This window comes from Euprymna scolopes, chromosome 24 (assembly GCF_053919585.1).
Source record: "Euprymna scolopes isolate OS-2025 chromosome 24, ASM5391958v1, whole genome shotgun sequence".
In the NCBI taxonomy this organism is placed as follows: domain Eukaryota; kingdom Metazoa; phylum Mollusca; class Cephalopoda; order Sepiida; family Sepiolidae; genus Euprymna; species Euprymna scolopes.
Genome location: NC_136505.1, coordinates 76,279,760 through 76,297,087, shown reverse-complemented (window position 1 = coordinate 76,297,087; position 17,328 = coordinate 76,279,760). Strand labels below are relative to the sequence as shown.

The 17,328-nt window shown below is 33.0% G+C and overlaps 1 protein-coding gene across 3 annotated transcripts in view; it reads left to right on the top strand.

Moving 5' to 3' along the window:
* The window catches only part of LOC145246775 (uncharacterized), a 243,664-nt gene that overhangs the window by 173,533 nt on the left and 52,803 nt on the right, over window positions 1-17,328 (top strand). For all 3 annotated transcript variants that reach the window (XM_080108560.1, XM_080108559.1, XM_080108561.1), the window contains exons 3-6: window positions 2,984-3,145; window positions 8,380-8,580; window positions 12,328-12,477; window positions 16,521-16,619. In XM_080108560.1, coding sequence (XP_079964686.1) covers window positions 2,984-3,145; window positions 8,380-8,580; window positions 12,328-12,477; window positions 16,521-16,619 — 612 coding nt within the window. The remainder of the gene's footprint in view (window positions 1-2,983; window positions 3,146-8,379; window positions 8,581-12,327; window positions 12,478-16,520; window positions 16,620-17,328) is intronic.

The following is a 17,328-nucleotide window of genomic DNA, read 5'->3' as shown; positions in this document are numbered from 1 at the left end:
ATGGTGCAGGATCCAATCCCATTGGGATACCTATCGTTTGGAGTAATATTTTATTTCCTATTTGAAAATAACATTCTTTAATAAGATGACTTAGGCATTTAGGCTCTCTATAATTCGAACCTTTACTAAGGAGTTTTCTTAATTTAGAATTATTTACTATCTTTAAATCTCCTGTAATTATTACAGAAAGGAGAGGAATTACATTCACATTCTGGAATATTTATATTATCATTTATATTTATATGTTCTACCGCTTTTGTTTTTTTTATAATTGAAAATCTTATTACATATTGTTGGCCCTAGTTTATATGTAACTATTGGTTTTTGATCTTTTGTCTGTAGCTCATTAGGTAGTAATTGTATGTTTTTTTTGTTTATTTAATATTTTTAGTAAATTTATATCATCAAAACCTTTTTCATACAAAACTACACAAACATTTCTAGGTTTCTTTTTTATATAAGCCACCTGTGGAACGTATAATTTAGTGTCGATTATATCCAGAATATAATCATACCATTGAATGAAATAGTCTTTCCTATATATTGTATCTGGTTGTAATAATATTTTTGATGCTATTTCCTTCAAAACCTTCTTTTTTATTTGATTAAGCAGTTTTCTAATATTATTGAAAGACTCAAAAATTTGATTAATCATAATATCTTTAATTTTACTAAAAAATCCTTGCATGAAATAGCTGATTCTCTATTATTTCTATTAACACAATTTCTATATCTAATACCGTAGCGAGGCAAAACTCGATATAATCGATCTATATTTTCAGAATCTTGTAGGCTATTATTTTTTTTTATTTTTTTTTTTTTTTTAGCTTTAATATCCAAACCATATGGGTAAATTACTTGCATTTTTTTAATTATTTCGTCTTCTTTATCCTGACGCATCTTTAGGATATTGTTATCTACATTTCCTACTATTATGTCCATTTAATTTAAAATTTTTCAATTATTTGTACGGAAAAAGATGACTGACTATATATATATATATATAAAATCTCCACTAACCATAAAAACATTTTGGATCAGCACAAATTTCAAGGGGGTTTTACTGAAATAGTTATTTTAAAAACCAAAACACATTAAGTATACAAAATACCATCATTTTGTTTGGAAGTGAATAGACTTGGACGTGAATCAATAAATAATAATCTGTGTGATATATTTCTAAAAGTTCTAAACACATAAAGTGATAAAACTGTTAAAACTGCTAACTTTTGTCAAGAAGGGAGTGCTTTTTGGTTCCCCAATTTATCAGAGGTACCTATGTTTTCAATGGCTTCCGTGCGTCCGTTAGTCCGGATGATTAACCGTCCATTAATTTTTCCTGAAATTCTGCCACAAATTGTATTTCATTAAATAGATGTGCACAATAAAAAATTTTTGTGAAAATTCTTGTTGCATCCCTAGAGGCTCGAAAGAAGTTAAAAATGCCCCAAAATAGCCAAAAATGACACTTGCCCCATAACTTCTCATCCATCCATTAGATTTTTCTGAAACTTGGCCAAACTGGAGTCCATTGTGCTTAATATAAACCCAGTATGGATGACCCTGGCAAAATTCTGATTGTGTCCCCGGGAATTTCAGTACTAAAAATACCTATTTTTGTGGCTCTTTTTTTCATATTTCTCAACAAAAACTTGATATGTTTGACTATATAATAGTTTTTCACAGTTGTCAACTCAAATATAAGGGCTGAAACTCCACCATTATCCATTTACACTGGGATTCGGTGTATCCAGGGGCTCAAAAGAGGTAAAAAAAATATCCCAAGATGGCCAAAAATGACACTTTTTGCCTCATAGTGTTTGATCCATCCATTAGATTTTTCTGAAACTTGGCCAAAACGTGGAGGCCATTGTTCTTAATATAAATTCAGTATGGGTGACCCTGGCAAAATTCTGGTTCGCATCCCTCTGGGACTTTTTAGGGCTAAAAAAACATGCCTTTTTGGAGCTCTTTTTTCGTATTACTCAAACTTGATATGTATGTCTATATAGTGGTTTTCCATGGTGCTGAATTCAAATATATATGAGCCCACATCACTTGACTGATCATGATCAAACCTGGCATGATGATGGTTCCTTATCTAGGGATGGTGCACACCATTTTTCAAGGTCACGGTCATAGCGTATGTATATATACTTTCCTAAAGGATTCACGTAGCGTTATTTACATCTCAGAAAATAGGAGTATATTTTGGGCCAGATAGAGAGGATTTACAAAATTGAAAATTGGACTGGTCTCAAAATGCCAAAATTCTGGTCGACTATGAGAATTTCCATCTTTTACAGAAATCCAAAATCTATATGAAATATTTTCTTTGATTTATTTCTGAGATTAATTCATATCTACTCCCTATTTTTTTTTCTTTGAAGGGAGTAGTAAATACTGATCATGAATGCTCTTTAGGCATTCAATGGCTACATCCAGATTAAGCTCTCCTTTGGTGAGGAGGCAGGAAAATGCCTATTCTCAATAAAGCTATATCTAAATACTACTATAATAGTTTTGTTCATAAATAGACACCCACTGTATGATACCATGCGCCAGTTTAAAAAAATTGTAATTTGTACATCTGAATTTATAATTCATGGCTTATGATAAAGAGATACATCAGATTTGACTGCATAATCAGAAAGAGCACTCAATTTTACATAAGAGTGCCAAGTTTCATGAGAATAGCTTGAAAAACAAATAAATGGTGGTGAAATTACCGAATTTCTTGAAATGTTGAGGTCCGTAACTTAGCCCACTTTTTCTAAAGAAAAACGTCCACAGAAAAGCCTAAATTTTGGCACTTAAAATTCTTTTAATTTTTGAACTACTGATGGTATTTGCATAATTCAAACGGTTTTAAGAATCTATTACATAGCTCTTTTCATGCACGTTGATAAAATAACAATTATCTAAAAAGAAAAAATCAACTTCTAATGTAATTAGTTTTCTGTTTTATTTTGGTGTGTTTCAGGAGAGAAAGAACGAGCAACATGCCATTAAGTTAAAACTTCAAAACAAGGAATATATGGAAAATCAGTACAATGAAGAGATTTCCCATTTGAAAGAAGAAATCTCCAAACTTAAAGAAACCCTTGATACAACTGAAAAGGAAAAAACTGTTCTATCTCAGCAGGTGAGCATTTTCTATTAACCAATTTTAGTTATTACAAATAATTTTTTTATGTGCAAGCAGATGGACCCAGTGTTGCCCGAGTGTAAAATAAACGCTTGCAGTTGTCATTTATTATTACAATGTTTTTTCCCCTTTTTTTGCAAAACTCAATCATGTTCTGCAAAACCAAGAAACAAAAAAACCCTCCTTCTCCCTTTTTTCTATCCTTCCCATGTTTTTTTCCTCTTCTAAGCATTACAATACATTGTCTGCTCCCCTAGAGAGAATAAAAGTTCATAAATGGGATAATCTGTTTGCTGTGGGTGGTGACTCATGATGCCTTAGGATGGGATACACCACCAAACACATTTTCGTAGAATGTAGAGCCGTTGATAATGCTAGAAAACAATATCTTAAATCTAACAATATGAAGAACATCTTCAAAAACAACCGCCTTCATCAAATACGCTGCTTTTCCAGACTTAAATTTTTGTTTAAAAAAAAAAAAAAAAAAAAGTTTTCTACAAAACAACCTAACTAAACTATAAATATTTGAAAACATTATTGTCCAATTTCTACTGTACACTCTTTAACCCTTATCCTTGAGTGGCCTCTTGGCCTTGATAATGTGGTGATGCCTATGTAAAAAAAAAAACAAAAAAAAAAAACAAAGGCCTTTTTCTAAACTACTGGATTTGGTATTAAATAACCTGAAAAGAGTTGATATGCAGCTTAGCTACCAAACAAAACAATGTCAACTATACAATTGCCTTTGAGATGTGTATATTTGCTATACATATATACTATATATATATATATATACTAGCATGGGTGCCCGGCGTTGCCCGGGTGTTTAGAGGTGTATGCTGAGCAAAAAAAAAAGGGGGTAATTTTTTAAACTTTGACCCCTATTATGACCCCTGAAAATTTATTGTTTTGGCCTCAAATCAAGTTATTACGTTAGATCCATGTCCACGGAACCTATATCTAAAATTTCAAGGGTGTAGACCCAAAATTGTCGGAGGAGTTTGGTAGAGTTCTTAAAGGTCAAATCGTTGAAATTTGACCCCTTAACAGCCAAATTTCTGGCTGACACCCGTCACATCGATTTTCCCAAATCTCGGTACCCGGTATTTCAAATTTCGAGTCTATAGACTAAAAATTGACAGAGTTATTGCGTAGGGAAATGTACACAGACAGACAGACACGTTCACTTTTATAGATATACTAGCATTTCAGCTCGGCGTTGCCCGGGTGTTTTGGAGGTGTATGCTGAGCAAAAAAAAAAAGTAAATTTTTTAATTTGACCCCTATTATGACCCCTTAAAATTTATAGTTTCGGGCTCAAATCACTTTATTAAGTTAGATCCAGGTTCAAGGAACCTACATCTAAAATTTCAAGTGTCTAGACCCAAAATTGTCGGAGTTTGGTAGAGTTCTTAAAGGTCAAATCGTTGAAATTTGACCCCTTAAAAGCCAAATTTCTGGCTGACACCCGTCACATCGATTTTCCCAAATCTCAGTACCCCGTATTTCAAATTTTGAGTCTATAGACTAAAAATTGACAGTTATTGCGTAGGGAAATGTACACAGACAGACAGACAGACAGACACGTTCACTTTTATAGATATATAGATATATATATATATATATATATACACACTACGCTTTATAACACTCGAGAAAACAAATGAACACGTATTCAAGAAAATGGCTGTAAATGGATGGTAACATTCAATCCTATAAAAACTAAGCCTTTTTTTTTTTTTTTTTTTTCTCAACCACTGATTGCTATGACTAATGATACTCTACCTGAAAGTACTTTGTTCAAACTCCTAGGTTTATCATTCACAGGAAACATGAATTGGAACAAATAAGGCTGCTGCAAAGAAGGTGGGCTTTCTCTACCATGCTAGGTTATTCACACTCCAGAGTATCCTGTACCTTTACAAAACCATTATTTGCCCATGCATGGAGTATTGTTGCTACATCTGGGCTGGTGCATCTGCTATTAGTCTCTTGCTCTAAGACAGGGTTATAAAATAGAGTTGCCAACCTAATAGGTTCTGCACTAACAACCAAACTTAATCTCTCTCCCATCGCTGAAATGTGACATTTCTGTACCTGTTTTACAAGTATTTTGACGAAATGTGATCTGACAAACAGAAAGCACTTGTATCCTCTTTACATAAATACTCCTATCAAGCAGCAAAATCCCACCTCTACATTGTAGAGATCCCAAGATGCCAGAAAGCCTTCTACTCAAATAGTTTCTTCCCTCGAACTCTTAGACTTTGGAATTCCCTATCGAATCCATGCCTTCCTGACTGTACTGACATGTGTAATGTGAACAGATATCTTACTGCCTAACCCTCTACATGGTATCCCTGTAAATTTGGTCCCAAATAATAGGCCTTTATAACAAAGTAGCAATGTGCCTTGTTTAGGATAAAATAAGTTAAAAAAAAATTGTTATACCTACTGAGTTGGCCCTAAATATTTTTACCTTTATTTTTGTCTCCCGTTGTAAAAAAAATTTTTTTTAACCCAATTATATTTTTTAAATTAAATATAAGTATTTCGCTATTGTTTAGTCATTAAATTTCTAATTAATTTTGTTGCAGTAATGTTGTTTTAAGATCTATTTGTTAGATGGATAAATTCCATTCAAAAAGGAGGGGGCTTTAAAGGGGACTCTTTTGTAGCTTATAATTATCTCCCTTGTCAAGAGCTATTTTGGTGCAAGATTTGTCTTTGGTGAGAAAAATTGAGATTATATATATATCTGCCCCCTGACAGATCAGATAACCTAACAAAAAGAAATCTGCTCAACGTCAATTATAGCAAATTTTTCAATTGTAAAATTGTTAAATCATTTTCTAGTTTTGATCACCATAGAATCATTTTCATCCATCTATTTCTTCATATTTATCTTCCCATTCACACACACCACTTCACAATATCATTTAATGATTGGATGTGAATAGCTTCTAAAACTTTTAATACATCATGAAGCAATACCAATAATTTTATGAATCTGACCACTTTACTAAAAGTGCCATCAAAGTAAGTGAGACTCGTGATCTGCCTATTAGAAGTCACTAATAGAAATGCCAAAATCTATTGGAGAAAACTGACATGGTGAAGAATAGTGAAGGCATGGAGTTTAATCCTAAAACTCGGCAACAATCTATCCACTCAGAAACAACAGCAGTACATCATCACTGCCGACCAAGTTGCACATCAGTTACTGAATGGGAAGTGTGCAACCAAACAGCAACGATCAAACATAGGTAGAGTACTGTATTGACTGAGCCATTCTCGCTTGAAGAACTCAATATCTGCATTAATGCCCTTAAGGTTTGAAGTCTAGATAATATTTTCACAGAGGAGATAAAACTTTGGAGGTCTGACATGAAAATGGATGAAGAACTGTATGCTATTGGAGAAAACCCAAAATCATTGCTCTTCTCAAACCTAGCAAAGATCCAAAGATCTTCCATCCAATATCTGTGCTTTGCAACTTGTTTGAATGCCTAATTCTCAACTGGTTGGCCCTGATTGCTGAATCAGCCATCATCACCTTCAACACATAAGATTCCAGCTTGGCAAATCCACAGTAAACCATATCCTGAATCTTACTCAGCACATCAAAGATTTTTTTCTTTTTTATTATTCAATTTTCACTCCAAACAAGGCACTGTGCCACTTTGAAGTATGGACTACTATCGGGGTCATAAGTTGCAGGGGGTATTATGAGGGGAGATGAGTAGCAAGATGTCTGTTCACATTACTCTTGAACTTCTGTATATCAGTACAGTTGAGAAAGCAGAATCCGGGAAGGTAGTCCCAAAGTTTAGCAGTTCTGGAGAAGAAACTATTGAAGTAGAATGCTTTCTTACACCTAGAGACCTCTGAAGGGGTGGGATTTAGTTGCTTGTCAGGTTTGTCGGGTGTATTTACATCGGAGGATGGATACAAGTGCTTGTAGTTTGTCAGAGCATTCACCATTAAAGTACTTGTAGAACAGGCAGAGGGATGCAACATTTCGTCGATGGCACAGAGGCTGAAGCCTAGATGACAGTTCAGGACCTATCAGGTTGGCGACTCTCTTTTGAACCTTGTCAAGGAGTGAGAGACAAGTAGCAGATGCACCAGTCCAAATGTGACAAGAATACTCATACATGGGCGAATGGTGGCCTTAAAGAGGTACAGGATACTTTCAGCCGGTAACTTTCTAACACGGTAGAGAGAGCCCACCTTCTTTGCAGCAGCCTTGGCAATGTTCTCAATGTATCTATTCCAGTTCATGTTCCCTGTAAACATTAGGCTGAGGAGTTTAAAGGAACTACTTTCGGGTAATGTGTTCTTGGCCATTGTTATTGGTGGTAGTGAAGGTTTCTTGTAATTATTGAAGGAAACAAGCTTAATCTTGGCAGCATTGAATGTGACCATCCATTTTTGTCCCCATTCCACTACAAATTGAAGGTCATCCTCTACTGTTTCTGCCATTTCCTTAGATATGTGTTCATTTGTTTTCCCCTTGTGCCTGTTATAGAGAGTAGTGTCATCAGCAAATATACCCATCTCCGAAATAATTTTATTAGGGAGGTCATTTATGAATATCAAGAATAATAAAGGTCCGAGGATAGACCCCTGAGGTACTCCCACATTTATATATTGTTTAGATGTACGACCGTCAAGGACAACTTGGATTTTTCTCTTACTTAAGAAGGAATTAATTACTTTATGTATTCTTCTAGTGATACCATATGATCTAATTTTTCTTAGAAGACCATTGTGCCATACCCTGTCAAAAGCTTTAGATATATCATGGGCTACCACTCTAGCCTCCCCTGTTTTGTCCAGCGAACGGTGGAGGACCAACACTGACTTGTTTGTCTTCTACTTTTCAACTGGTGCAGCTTGAAAGATTTTGCAGAAGACAATAATACAAAGGATTGTGTAAAAAAAATAAAAAAATAAAAAAAAAGTGGGAAATTGTTGCATGGTCACATGCTTCAGTGACATGCAAAGAAGAAAATAACTCTATAGTAAAAATTAATTCTACATAGAAAGAAAAACAAAATATTAGAAATGTTTTATTAAATGTTTTGATTTTTTATTATATTCTTTAACTCTCCATTTTTTTTTTTTTTTACTATCACTCTGTTATTGCAAATTACATCAAGAAAAAACAAAAAAACATGAACATGTCATTGTTTACTTTTCTGATCAATTTTTTTTTTTTTTAGTTAAGATCAATGGAATATTCAGCTGAACAGTCTCAGTTAAAGGAACAACAACTGACCACAACAATTGAACATCTTGAAAAAATGCTTAAAGAGAAAGTTGACCAACCATTTTCCTCTCCCACTTTTAACCAAACTGATGATGACACAATTGAGCAAATCAATGCAATGCAACAGGAAATTGTAGATTTGCAAAACAACAATGTACGTATCAACTTTTTTCTTTTTAATCATGTTTTTTATAGATTTTATTCATGAACTTTAATTTTTAAGAGTAATCTTGTTTCAGCTTTTATATTGTCACTATTTAAGCTAGATGTTAGATAGGAAGAGAGGGTGGGCTGAATAAGAAAAATGCCTTGATTGGTTGAGCAAGATCATGTGATCTTGCATTTGTGTGACTTCATTGCACATGTTGTAATCATCTGCTTTTTTTCTTTGTTTGAATTCATTGCTTGATTTTGATATTGATTATAATGTCAAAATGTGGCCTTGGTCAGATTTGGAATTTTATTCCAAATAAAATTAAAACCTTTTATTTTGAAAGGTTCAAAATAGCACTTCTACTAAACAACAAACTTATAATCAGAGCTTTGAGCCTGACTGAATCAAAATGCATGATGAACAGGGTTCACGATGTGTTTACTAGCTGGCTCAAACACCAACTTCCTGTTTTCCTTGCTTTTGTTCAGAATTATATATATATATATATATATGCTAGCAGTTCGGCCCAGCTTTGCTCGGACCCTATCTACTATTAATAACTTTATGTGCATATATATATATATTAAAAGTTTGACTCGTGTACATCTAAAATTTCACTTTTTTAGACACAAAGTTGGCTAAGGAGTTTGGTAGAGTCTGCAACGATCAACTCTTTCAACTTTGACCTCTTAGCAACCAAATTTTAACCCAAAAACTGATTAAAAAGCTTGCTGCATGTCTGAATACCTTTTATGTAAAATTTCAAGTTTAGACCCAAAATTGGTCGAATAGTTTGCTAGAGACCACAAAAGTTAAATCTTTTGAACTTTGATCCCTCGCCAGCCAAATTTTGGGCCAAAAACTGATTAAAAAGCTTGCCCTTTGTCTGAATACACTTTATGATAAATTTCAAATGTTTAGACCAAAAATTGGCTGAGAGATCAAATTTTTTTAAACTTTTACCCCAATTTTGACCCCTTAACATTTATTGTTTTGAGCTCAAATCAAATTAAAAAATTTGATCCATGTCTAAGTAAAATTTCAAGTGTTTGGACGCAAAATTAGCGGAGGAGGTTTGGTAGTTCTCAAAGGTCAAATCGTTGAATTTTGACAGCCAAATTTCTGACCAAAAACCAATTAAAAAGATTTTTCCAAATGTTTAGTTTTAAAATATGCAAGCAAAGAAATGATTTGTAGCAACTTTAGATGGTAAATCGTAAATTGAACTCCTTAATAAGAAAAAATTTAAATAAAATGATGAGGTACATCTGGGCTTAAACAGGGGGATCAATCGAGCTGTAGTCAAATGCTCTACCACTGAGCTATATCTCCAGATGAGAATAAATCTGTTTTTTTAAGAAATGATTTGCTGAGATGTTATTTCCCTTGTCCTGTATAATGTAAATTATTCTCCTGTAAAAATTCTTTGTTTATCCATAAGAGAAGAAAAACTATTTTTAGGATTGGATTTTTTCCAATTTTCATTGAATGAATTTCTGTACAAAAAAATATCTAAGAACACTGCCAGACACATAAATTAGCTTTGTGTGAAATTTGCAAAAGATAGGCTCAGCCATTTCAGAACCTATGAGGAAGGAACACGCACACAAATTGACTTTTATATAAAAGTAAGAATATGCTTGAATATTTGGGTGAGAGGGGGGTATAAAATTTAATTATGGCTATATAAAAACCAAATTTCTTTAACAAAAAAAATTAAAAAATGAAAAGGCTAGCGAACTGGTTTTGAACTTTATTAAACAAACTAAGTTGAGTTTAGGAATTGCAGTTATAAAAAATGTAGAAAATGGAGTATATAACGCGAATAAAAACAAAACAAAAAAGGAATCAAATAAAAATTACATGTTTACAAGAGTTTTTTTTTACAAAGATCTTATAGACTTTATGTATGGAAATAGATTCTAGAATCTTGAGGTGTAAAGGTAAGTGCGATTTGCTCAGAATTGAGAATAAGTTTACACTTCGAGGCACATTTATAAGATGCGTACCAATGGATGAACCATAAGTATTCAAAACATTTGATGGTAAATAGTTTGCATTTTGAATTTTTGCTGGAATTGTTTGATCCAGATGTCTAATTTTTGCCATATTGTCCAACATAGTCTGAATTATAACTATATTTAAATAAATAGATAATATGGTGGCGATGGTTGGAGGACATATTTTTGAATTAAAGGCAGAATGGGACTTATATATATGGAAAGGTAGTTTGCTTGAAGCATTACTGGTAAAGCTATAGGAATGCAAGAAATATGGTGTTGAATTGATGTGACCTAAAGGAAAACAAATGAATTAATGAAGGCCTTGTAGAACTATATGTCTTCATATATCTTTTTTTTTTTTGAGAAAAATTACAAATCTGTAAATATGGACTTACTGTTTGATTACTGTTATACGGATGATAGATGTCTTTAATATTTTGAGAATAAAATCTTTTCCAAAAGAAACTAAAAGAATGTTTTTTTTCTTTTTTTTTTTTTCTTTTTCTTTACAAAACGTTCTTCTGGTTTCTTTCTTTTTGAACAGTAGATTTTATTCTCAAAAATATTAAAGACATCTACTATCCCAGTTTGTTATTATTGCTTTATATTTGTGATTTAAAATAAATAAATATAAGATTCATAAAATCTACAATACCTTCATTCACTTGTCTGGTTTTGTTCATATAATCACTTCAACACCTGGTTTCCTGCATTGCTATATATATATATATATATATATATATATATATATATATTATAACACATATCCAATGACAGTCTTGTTTAAACCACATAAAGACCACTTCAAACTTATTGGCAGTTTAATTATGGAACATAAAAATGACTCACCGGGAAGTCTCTCAGCTGAAATGGTCATAACTTTTGTAGAATATCAAATGCCTTGTAATCTCGTTGTGAAATCTTTTCTGGGTGATCAAACTTTGAGCCAGATATTTTTTGTCCATCACAGGTCTGTTGTTTGTGTGCGTTGCAATGCATGTTCACAGAGAGTACATTTTATATTGTCAGTTAATCAGTTGCTAAAGGACTGTGTAAACTACAAGTTGGTCATGAAGAAACTCTTATGACCAATCTCAAAAAAAAAATAAAAGGTCATAAAGTTTTTCAAAATATTCAATGCTACTCTCTCAGATGGTTCAGCTTGAATTAATATCAGTTCTTCCAAACCCAGATTTTATTTTCATTATATTTAAAAACATTTATGTGGGCACATAGATCCTTACAAAACATAAACAGTCGTATCAAGTTTGTTGGAAATTCAAAATTTATTAAAAAAAAAAAAAAATTTTTTTAATGAAAATAATTCACTAATGCTGAATATCTTTTGTCTACTTTTTGTGGATTATCAAAATGTCACTTTGTTTAATAAATATTTATTATATAAAACTCTGGTTTAGTTAAAAAAAAAATCCTTTAGACACAAGTTAGATTTAAACTCTTGTATTTACATCATAGAAACTACTGCCTTAGTAATTTGTACTCTGCCTATTCCTTTTTGTTAACCAATTACAGGTTTTTATTTGCATGCAAAGTGATAAATTCATAGAATTATATTCTATAGACACCATAACTTTTTAATGGTATACAGATTTATCTTTTGAATAAATTTTTTTTTTCTATTTAATTTATAAAGAAAGTTTTATTTTTTTTTATTTCTTATTCAGTTTATGTAATACTTTTTATTTCCTCGTTGATTTTAATTTGCATTTATCTTCTGCTATAGACGATACTAAAATCTCAGCTGATCAGCCATGAAGCGAATATTAAACGCCTTGAGGATGAATTACTTCTTTGTCAGCAATGCAAAAACAATAAAGAACAAGAAATTGATGAGATGAAACATGAAATAAATTCCTACTACAAGGCAGTAGAGGTAAGAAAACAAAAAAGACCATATCTAACATTTAAAACTATGATGAGCTGATTTTTAAAGTTAGACCTACATAGCATTTAAGCTCACAAATTAAACTTTGATTTTAACTAGCCAATTTTTATTTGTTATTGCTGTACTGTCATTTGCATTAGAGTAACATACTTTGCTAAAATTTATTTAAAGAATACTTAATATTATCATAGTTATTTTTTATGTACAAAAGAAAAATCTAAGGGGAGTAACTCTTGAGTAAAAATTGTTATTTAGTTGTTTTTTTTTTTTTTTTCCCCCTTCAAGATTTACTGTTTCTTCATTCTTTAGAAGCAAAAGCAAAGGTTAATTTCTACTTTAGACACTGATGGATTTTATACCTTTTAAGTCTTGCTTATTTTTTAAAACCAAGCTTTAGTTTAACAAAAAGTAGTTATATACAACTGTTTATAAAAAGAAATTTTGATGTAATAGATTCCTGGTAATGCCAGCTCTGTATAACTAACTAGTGTACCCACCTGGCCACACATTGCCGTGGCTGAGTCTGGTTGACACAAGTACAAGATGGATTTTTATCACACACACGCATGTACACACATACTCATATACAGGCACAAACACACGACCACGCATACACACTTTACAAATGGTCAAGAATAGACAGTTTAAAGGCTTCATATTCACACATAAGGAGATATTGAAATATATAAACTGTCAATTTCTGGTTATAATTAAATGTTAGTCAAGCAATATAGTTCACGTTATAAAGTCTTGGCAAAATCCGAGTCTTGACTATATTATTTGCTTAATCTGTTCTTTTTTTTTTATTTAGCATATAAAGAAAGAATTTTAGTTAATTGTACTTAAAAAAAATAAATAAATAAATAAATATATGTAAACACAAAAGATTTAGCACAGTAGCGTAACTGTATAAGAACAATTAACGTCTAGGGTATATTTAATGTAAAAAAATAAAAGAATTCATGGCTTATGAACATGTCTTGATGTGCCGCAGTTGATTATGTTTGTATTTGGTTTATTTTATTTAAAACAGTTGCCTCTTGTAGAGAGTGATGCCATATTTGAAAAATTCTGGAGCATTCTTTTTTTGTAATAAGTTGTAGATTCTGGAATGAATGAATTGTTAGCTCAGCCAATGAGATTTGGCAGAATGTGAGAAGGGAGAATTTATTATTTTTGAATTGGGGAATGGAAAGATTGTCATGTCTATGAGCATATGATCTAGCTAATAAGGGTGAAACCCCCTTTCTGACGAAAGTGCAGAAATCCTCCCAGTGATGACTGGGGGTGGTAGGACTTGTTATTTAGAGGAAAAAATAGGAACTACTTCCTCTAAAGATGTTTGGGATTGTGATGTTGCTCTTAGGATGAAATGTAGGATTTTATTATACCAACTAAATGTGTCTAAAATGGCGTTCTAAAATTACATAAGATAGTGGCTAATAGTCTATACATAATAAATTTGTATGTGGCATCTGTTGTTGCAAACCTACGGTACTTTGGTCCAGAGGGGAATTTCTGCAAGCAAAATATTATATAGGAGATATGTATGCGTATATCTACCATTCATCATGGTTCTCCCTTCTCCTCTCACTTTCAAATCCTATTTAACCACTAATACTGTTGGGGATGTATTGCTCATAATTACCTCCATTGGTAAACTACTTCACTTAATCATATACAAGAGGTATTGTTTTAGCATTGAAGAACCTAAAAATGATTTATTTGCCAATAGGACAAAGTATGCCCCCTCTCCCCTCCTTTCCGTCTCCTTGCCACTCTCTTTCACATTACAAATGCATAAAGTTATTCATAGATTTTTTATTTATTTTTATAATCACATTTATTTAAAAATAAAAATTTGAAAGATGTATAATTCATTCTTGTAAACCTTTTTGTAAACAGACATTTTATTAATTTATATGACAGTAGTGCACGTCACGGTTGCAAGCAACACTAAAAAAAAAAAAAAAAAATCAAATATCGTGCTTGCTATCATGATACATGCATGAAAAGTACTTAACCAATTCATTTCAAATTTTATAACAGAAATAAATATATTGGCTACAATATACCTTTTGAACAAAGTTTTTAACTTGATTTATTTTTGTACTAGAAAGCCTCAACACACTTCAAATGTCCTGGTTCCAATTTTACACCAAATTATTGTCCGCGTTTGGGAGACCAAAATTCTTCCTCAAGATTGGAGCGACACTGTCCTGCTTCTCCTCTTCAAAAAAGAGATAAACATGTCTGCAGTAATCATCGCGGCATCAGCTTTATCAATATCAGCACAAAAAACTTCATCTTTTTAAAGCAGTTTCAACAGCGAAAAGACACATGCACAAGACTCAATTAATGCGGATTCTGCCCAGGTCATGACTGTCTTGACCAAATATTTACCCTCCAAAAAGTGCTTGAACAGCGTTGGAGCTATCAGCAGGAAACCATCATATGCTTCCTTGATTTTGCTGCTGTTTTTGACTGTTGATCGTGGGGCCCTTTGAAATGTTATGAATGCCGATGGCCTCCCACAAAAACTGCCCAATCTTATTAAGGCCGATTACCACTCCACTCGACAAAAGTTTATGTATATGGTCAAGAATTGTGCTTTTTCGATATCCATTCCGGTTTTCACCAAGGCTGAACTCTCTCGCCCACACTCTTCAACTATACCATCGATTGGCTCACATCCAAGGCCTTGGCTAATTTTCCCGGCATAACAGTTGGTCATGGTTTCTGTTTCTTAGACCTTGACCATGTCGATGAGATCACCATTTTTCACTGACATACAATCAGCCATATACAAGATGCAATTTTACGCATCGGTGATTGGCATGAAGCTAATAAAATAAGCTTCTGACTGCTGGTTTCCCTCCAACTGAAAGACTGCCAGTTGTCCTTGACACAGAAACCCTCAAAGAGGCAATCAGTTTAAATACATTGGATCCATTATTACCACACAGGCAGAGAAGATATCCACAACCGCATCAGCTATTTTTGTTTTGCCTTCTGTCAACTGCGATCGTGGCTCTAGTCCTGGAAGGATATAAAGCTCAACACAAAGATCTACCAAGCCTTTGTTCGCACTATTCTGCTTTATGGCTGTGAAACCTGGACAATTCATGCAAGTGACCTTCGCAAGCTGGAGGTATTCGACCATCACTACCTACACCGCATCCTATGCGTCCGCTGGCAACATTTTATCTCCAACAACACGGTCTGGGAACGCTGCAAATATGCTCCCTTCAACAATCCCTCCATGCCATACACCTTCATTGGTTCAGCCATGTGCTTCACCGAAACCCAGGTGACCTCATTCGTGAAGCCATCGATCCAGCACAACCACCAGACTGGAAGAAATGCCGCAGTGGCCAACTCCAGACCTGGCTCAGGACAGTGGAACAGGATACTGAAATGATCCCTGGCCATCATTTCTACAGACTCCGCCAATGGAACCACAAATGGCTTATGCTTATAGCGGAAACAGCCTCTGACCGCCATGGCTGGTCGGCTGTTATACGGGATGCAGTGAATTTGCTGGATGGTGCCAGTGCAACCAATCCAGGGTGAATGCCATAACAACCAACCAACCAGCCTTGAAAGAGATCATGTTTTGCCATGAGGTCTGCCAAAAAAAAAAAAAAAAATGATTAGTCATTAATCTCCTTCCACTCACTTTCAGTATCAGGTGAACTATGTTCAGTTTCTTCCCATCCTGACTTGTTCAGCCAATCAAATAAAAATTGCTTTGTAAATAAAAGATTTATAAGATGATTGTTGGTTTATAAGATGATTTTTGAGTTTGATAAGTAGAAATGTGACCCCTGTTACAAGTTGAAGATTGGATTTTTTACCAGAAAAAAAAGTTGTCAAGATTTTTTTTTACTTGTTACACTATTGCTGCATTATGTTTTTGCAATTTTTGAACATGGTGATTTAGTTTACTGTGAGTATATTTTTCTTTTTTTTTTAAACCATTTATTGTTTGTTCTTCAAAATCTTCAATATTTTCTTCTCTACTTTTGTAGAGTTCTAAGATTGACATTAAGGATCTGAAGGCCCAACTACATGCAGCCCAACTTCAAAATATGAATCCTAAAGGTAGAGGCAATTCTTTGTTTTCAGAGGTAAGTCATTATGCAAATCCTGGATGCTATCAAACATTTTCTTTTTAACTGAAATCATTTTACTTAGCAGTTTTTAAAGAAATTTTTAAAGCATTATTGCAAGCAGTTAGCTTCCTTTGATTATCAGTAGTGAAAGAATTGAAAACTCCATTTTAAAGTTACAAAATCTATTTGACAGATGTAGATTAGTACATTAAATATCAGTTAACTGGATTTTATAAAAAAAATTTCTTTAAACATACCAAAACAATCTTTTTTTTTTTTTTTTTTTTTTTTTTTAATTAGAACGTGGTAGTGAATTTTTTTTTTTTTTTACAGAAAAATTAAGATAACTTTTTACTTAAAATATAAATTGTTGCTCTTGCTAATTTTGAATGTATTTTTTACTGTTATTAGCTAAAAATCTTTTTTCATAGATTATCTTAGTCAAACTAAGTAACTAGTACAACAATAACAATTGAAAATTTGCTTGTTAGAAACAAAATTTGACTTGTCAAATTAAAGATAATTTAGATCCAAATTTAAGAATCCATCATTCATTTTATTGTCTTATTTCTCTCTCTTTTTTATTATTACATTTTCACCCCAAACAAGGCACATTGCCACTTTGTTGTAGGGGGCTACTATCAGGGACATAAGCATCAGGGGTACTGTGTAAGAAGTTGGGCAGCAAGATGTCGGTTCACGTTGCACTTGCACTTGCATGTTA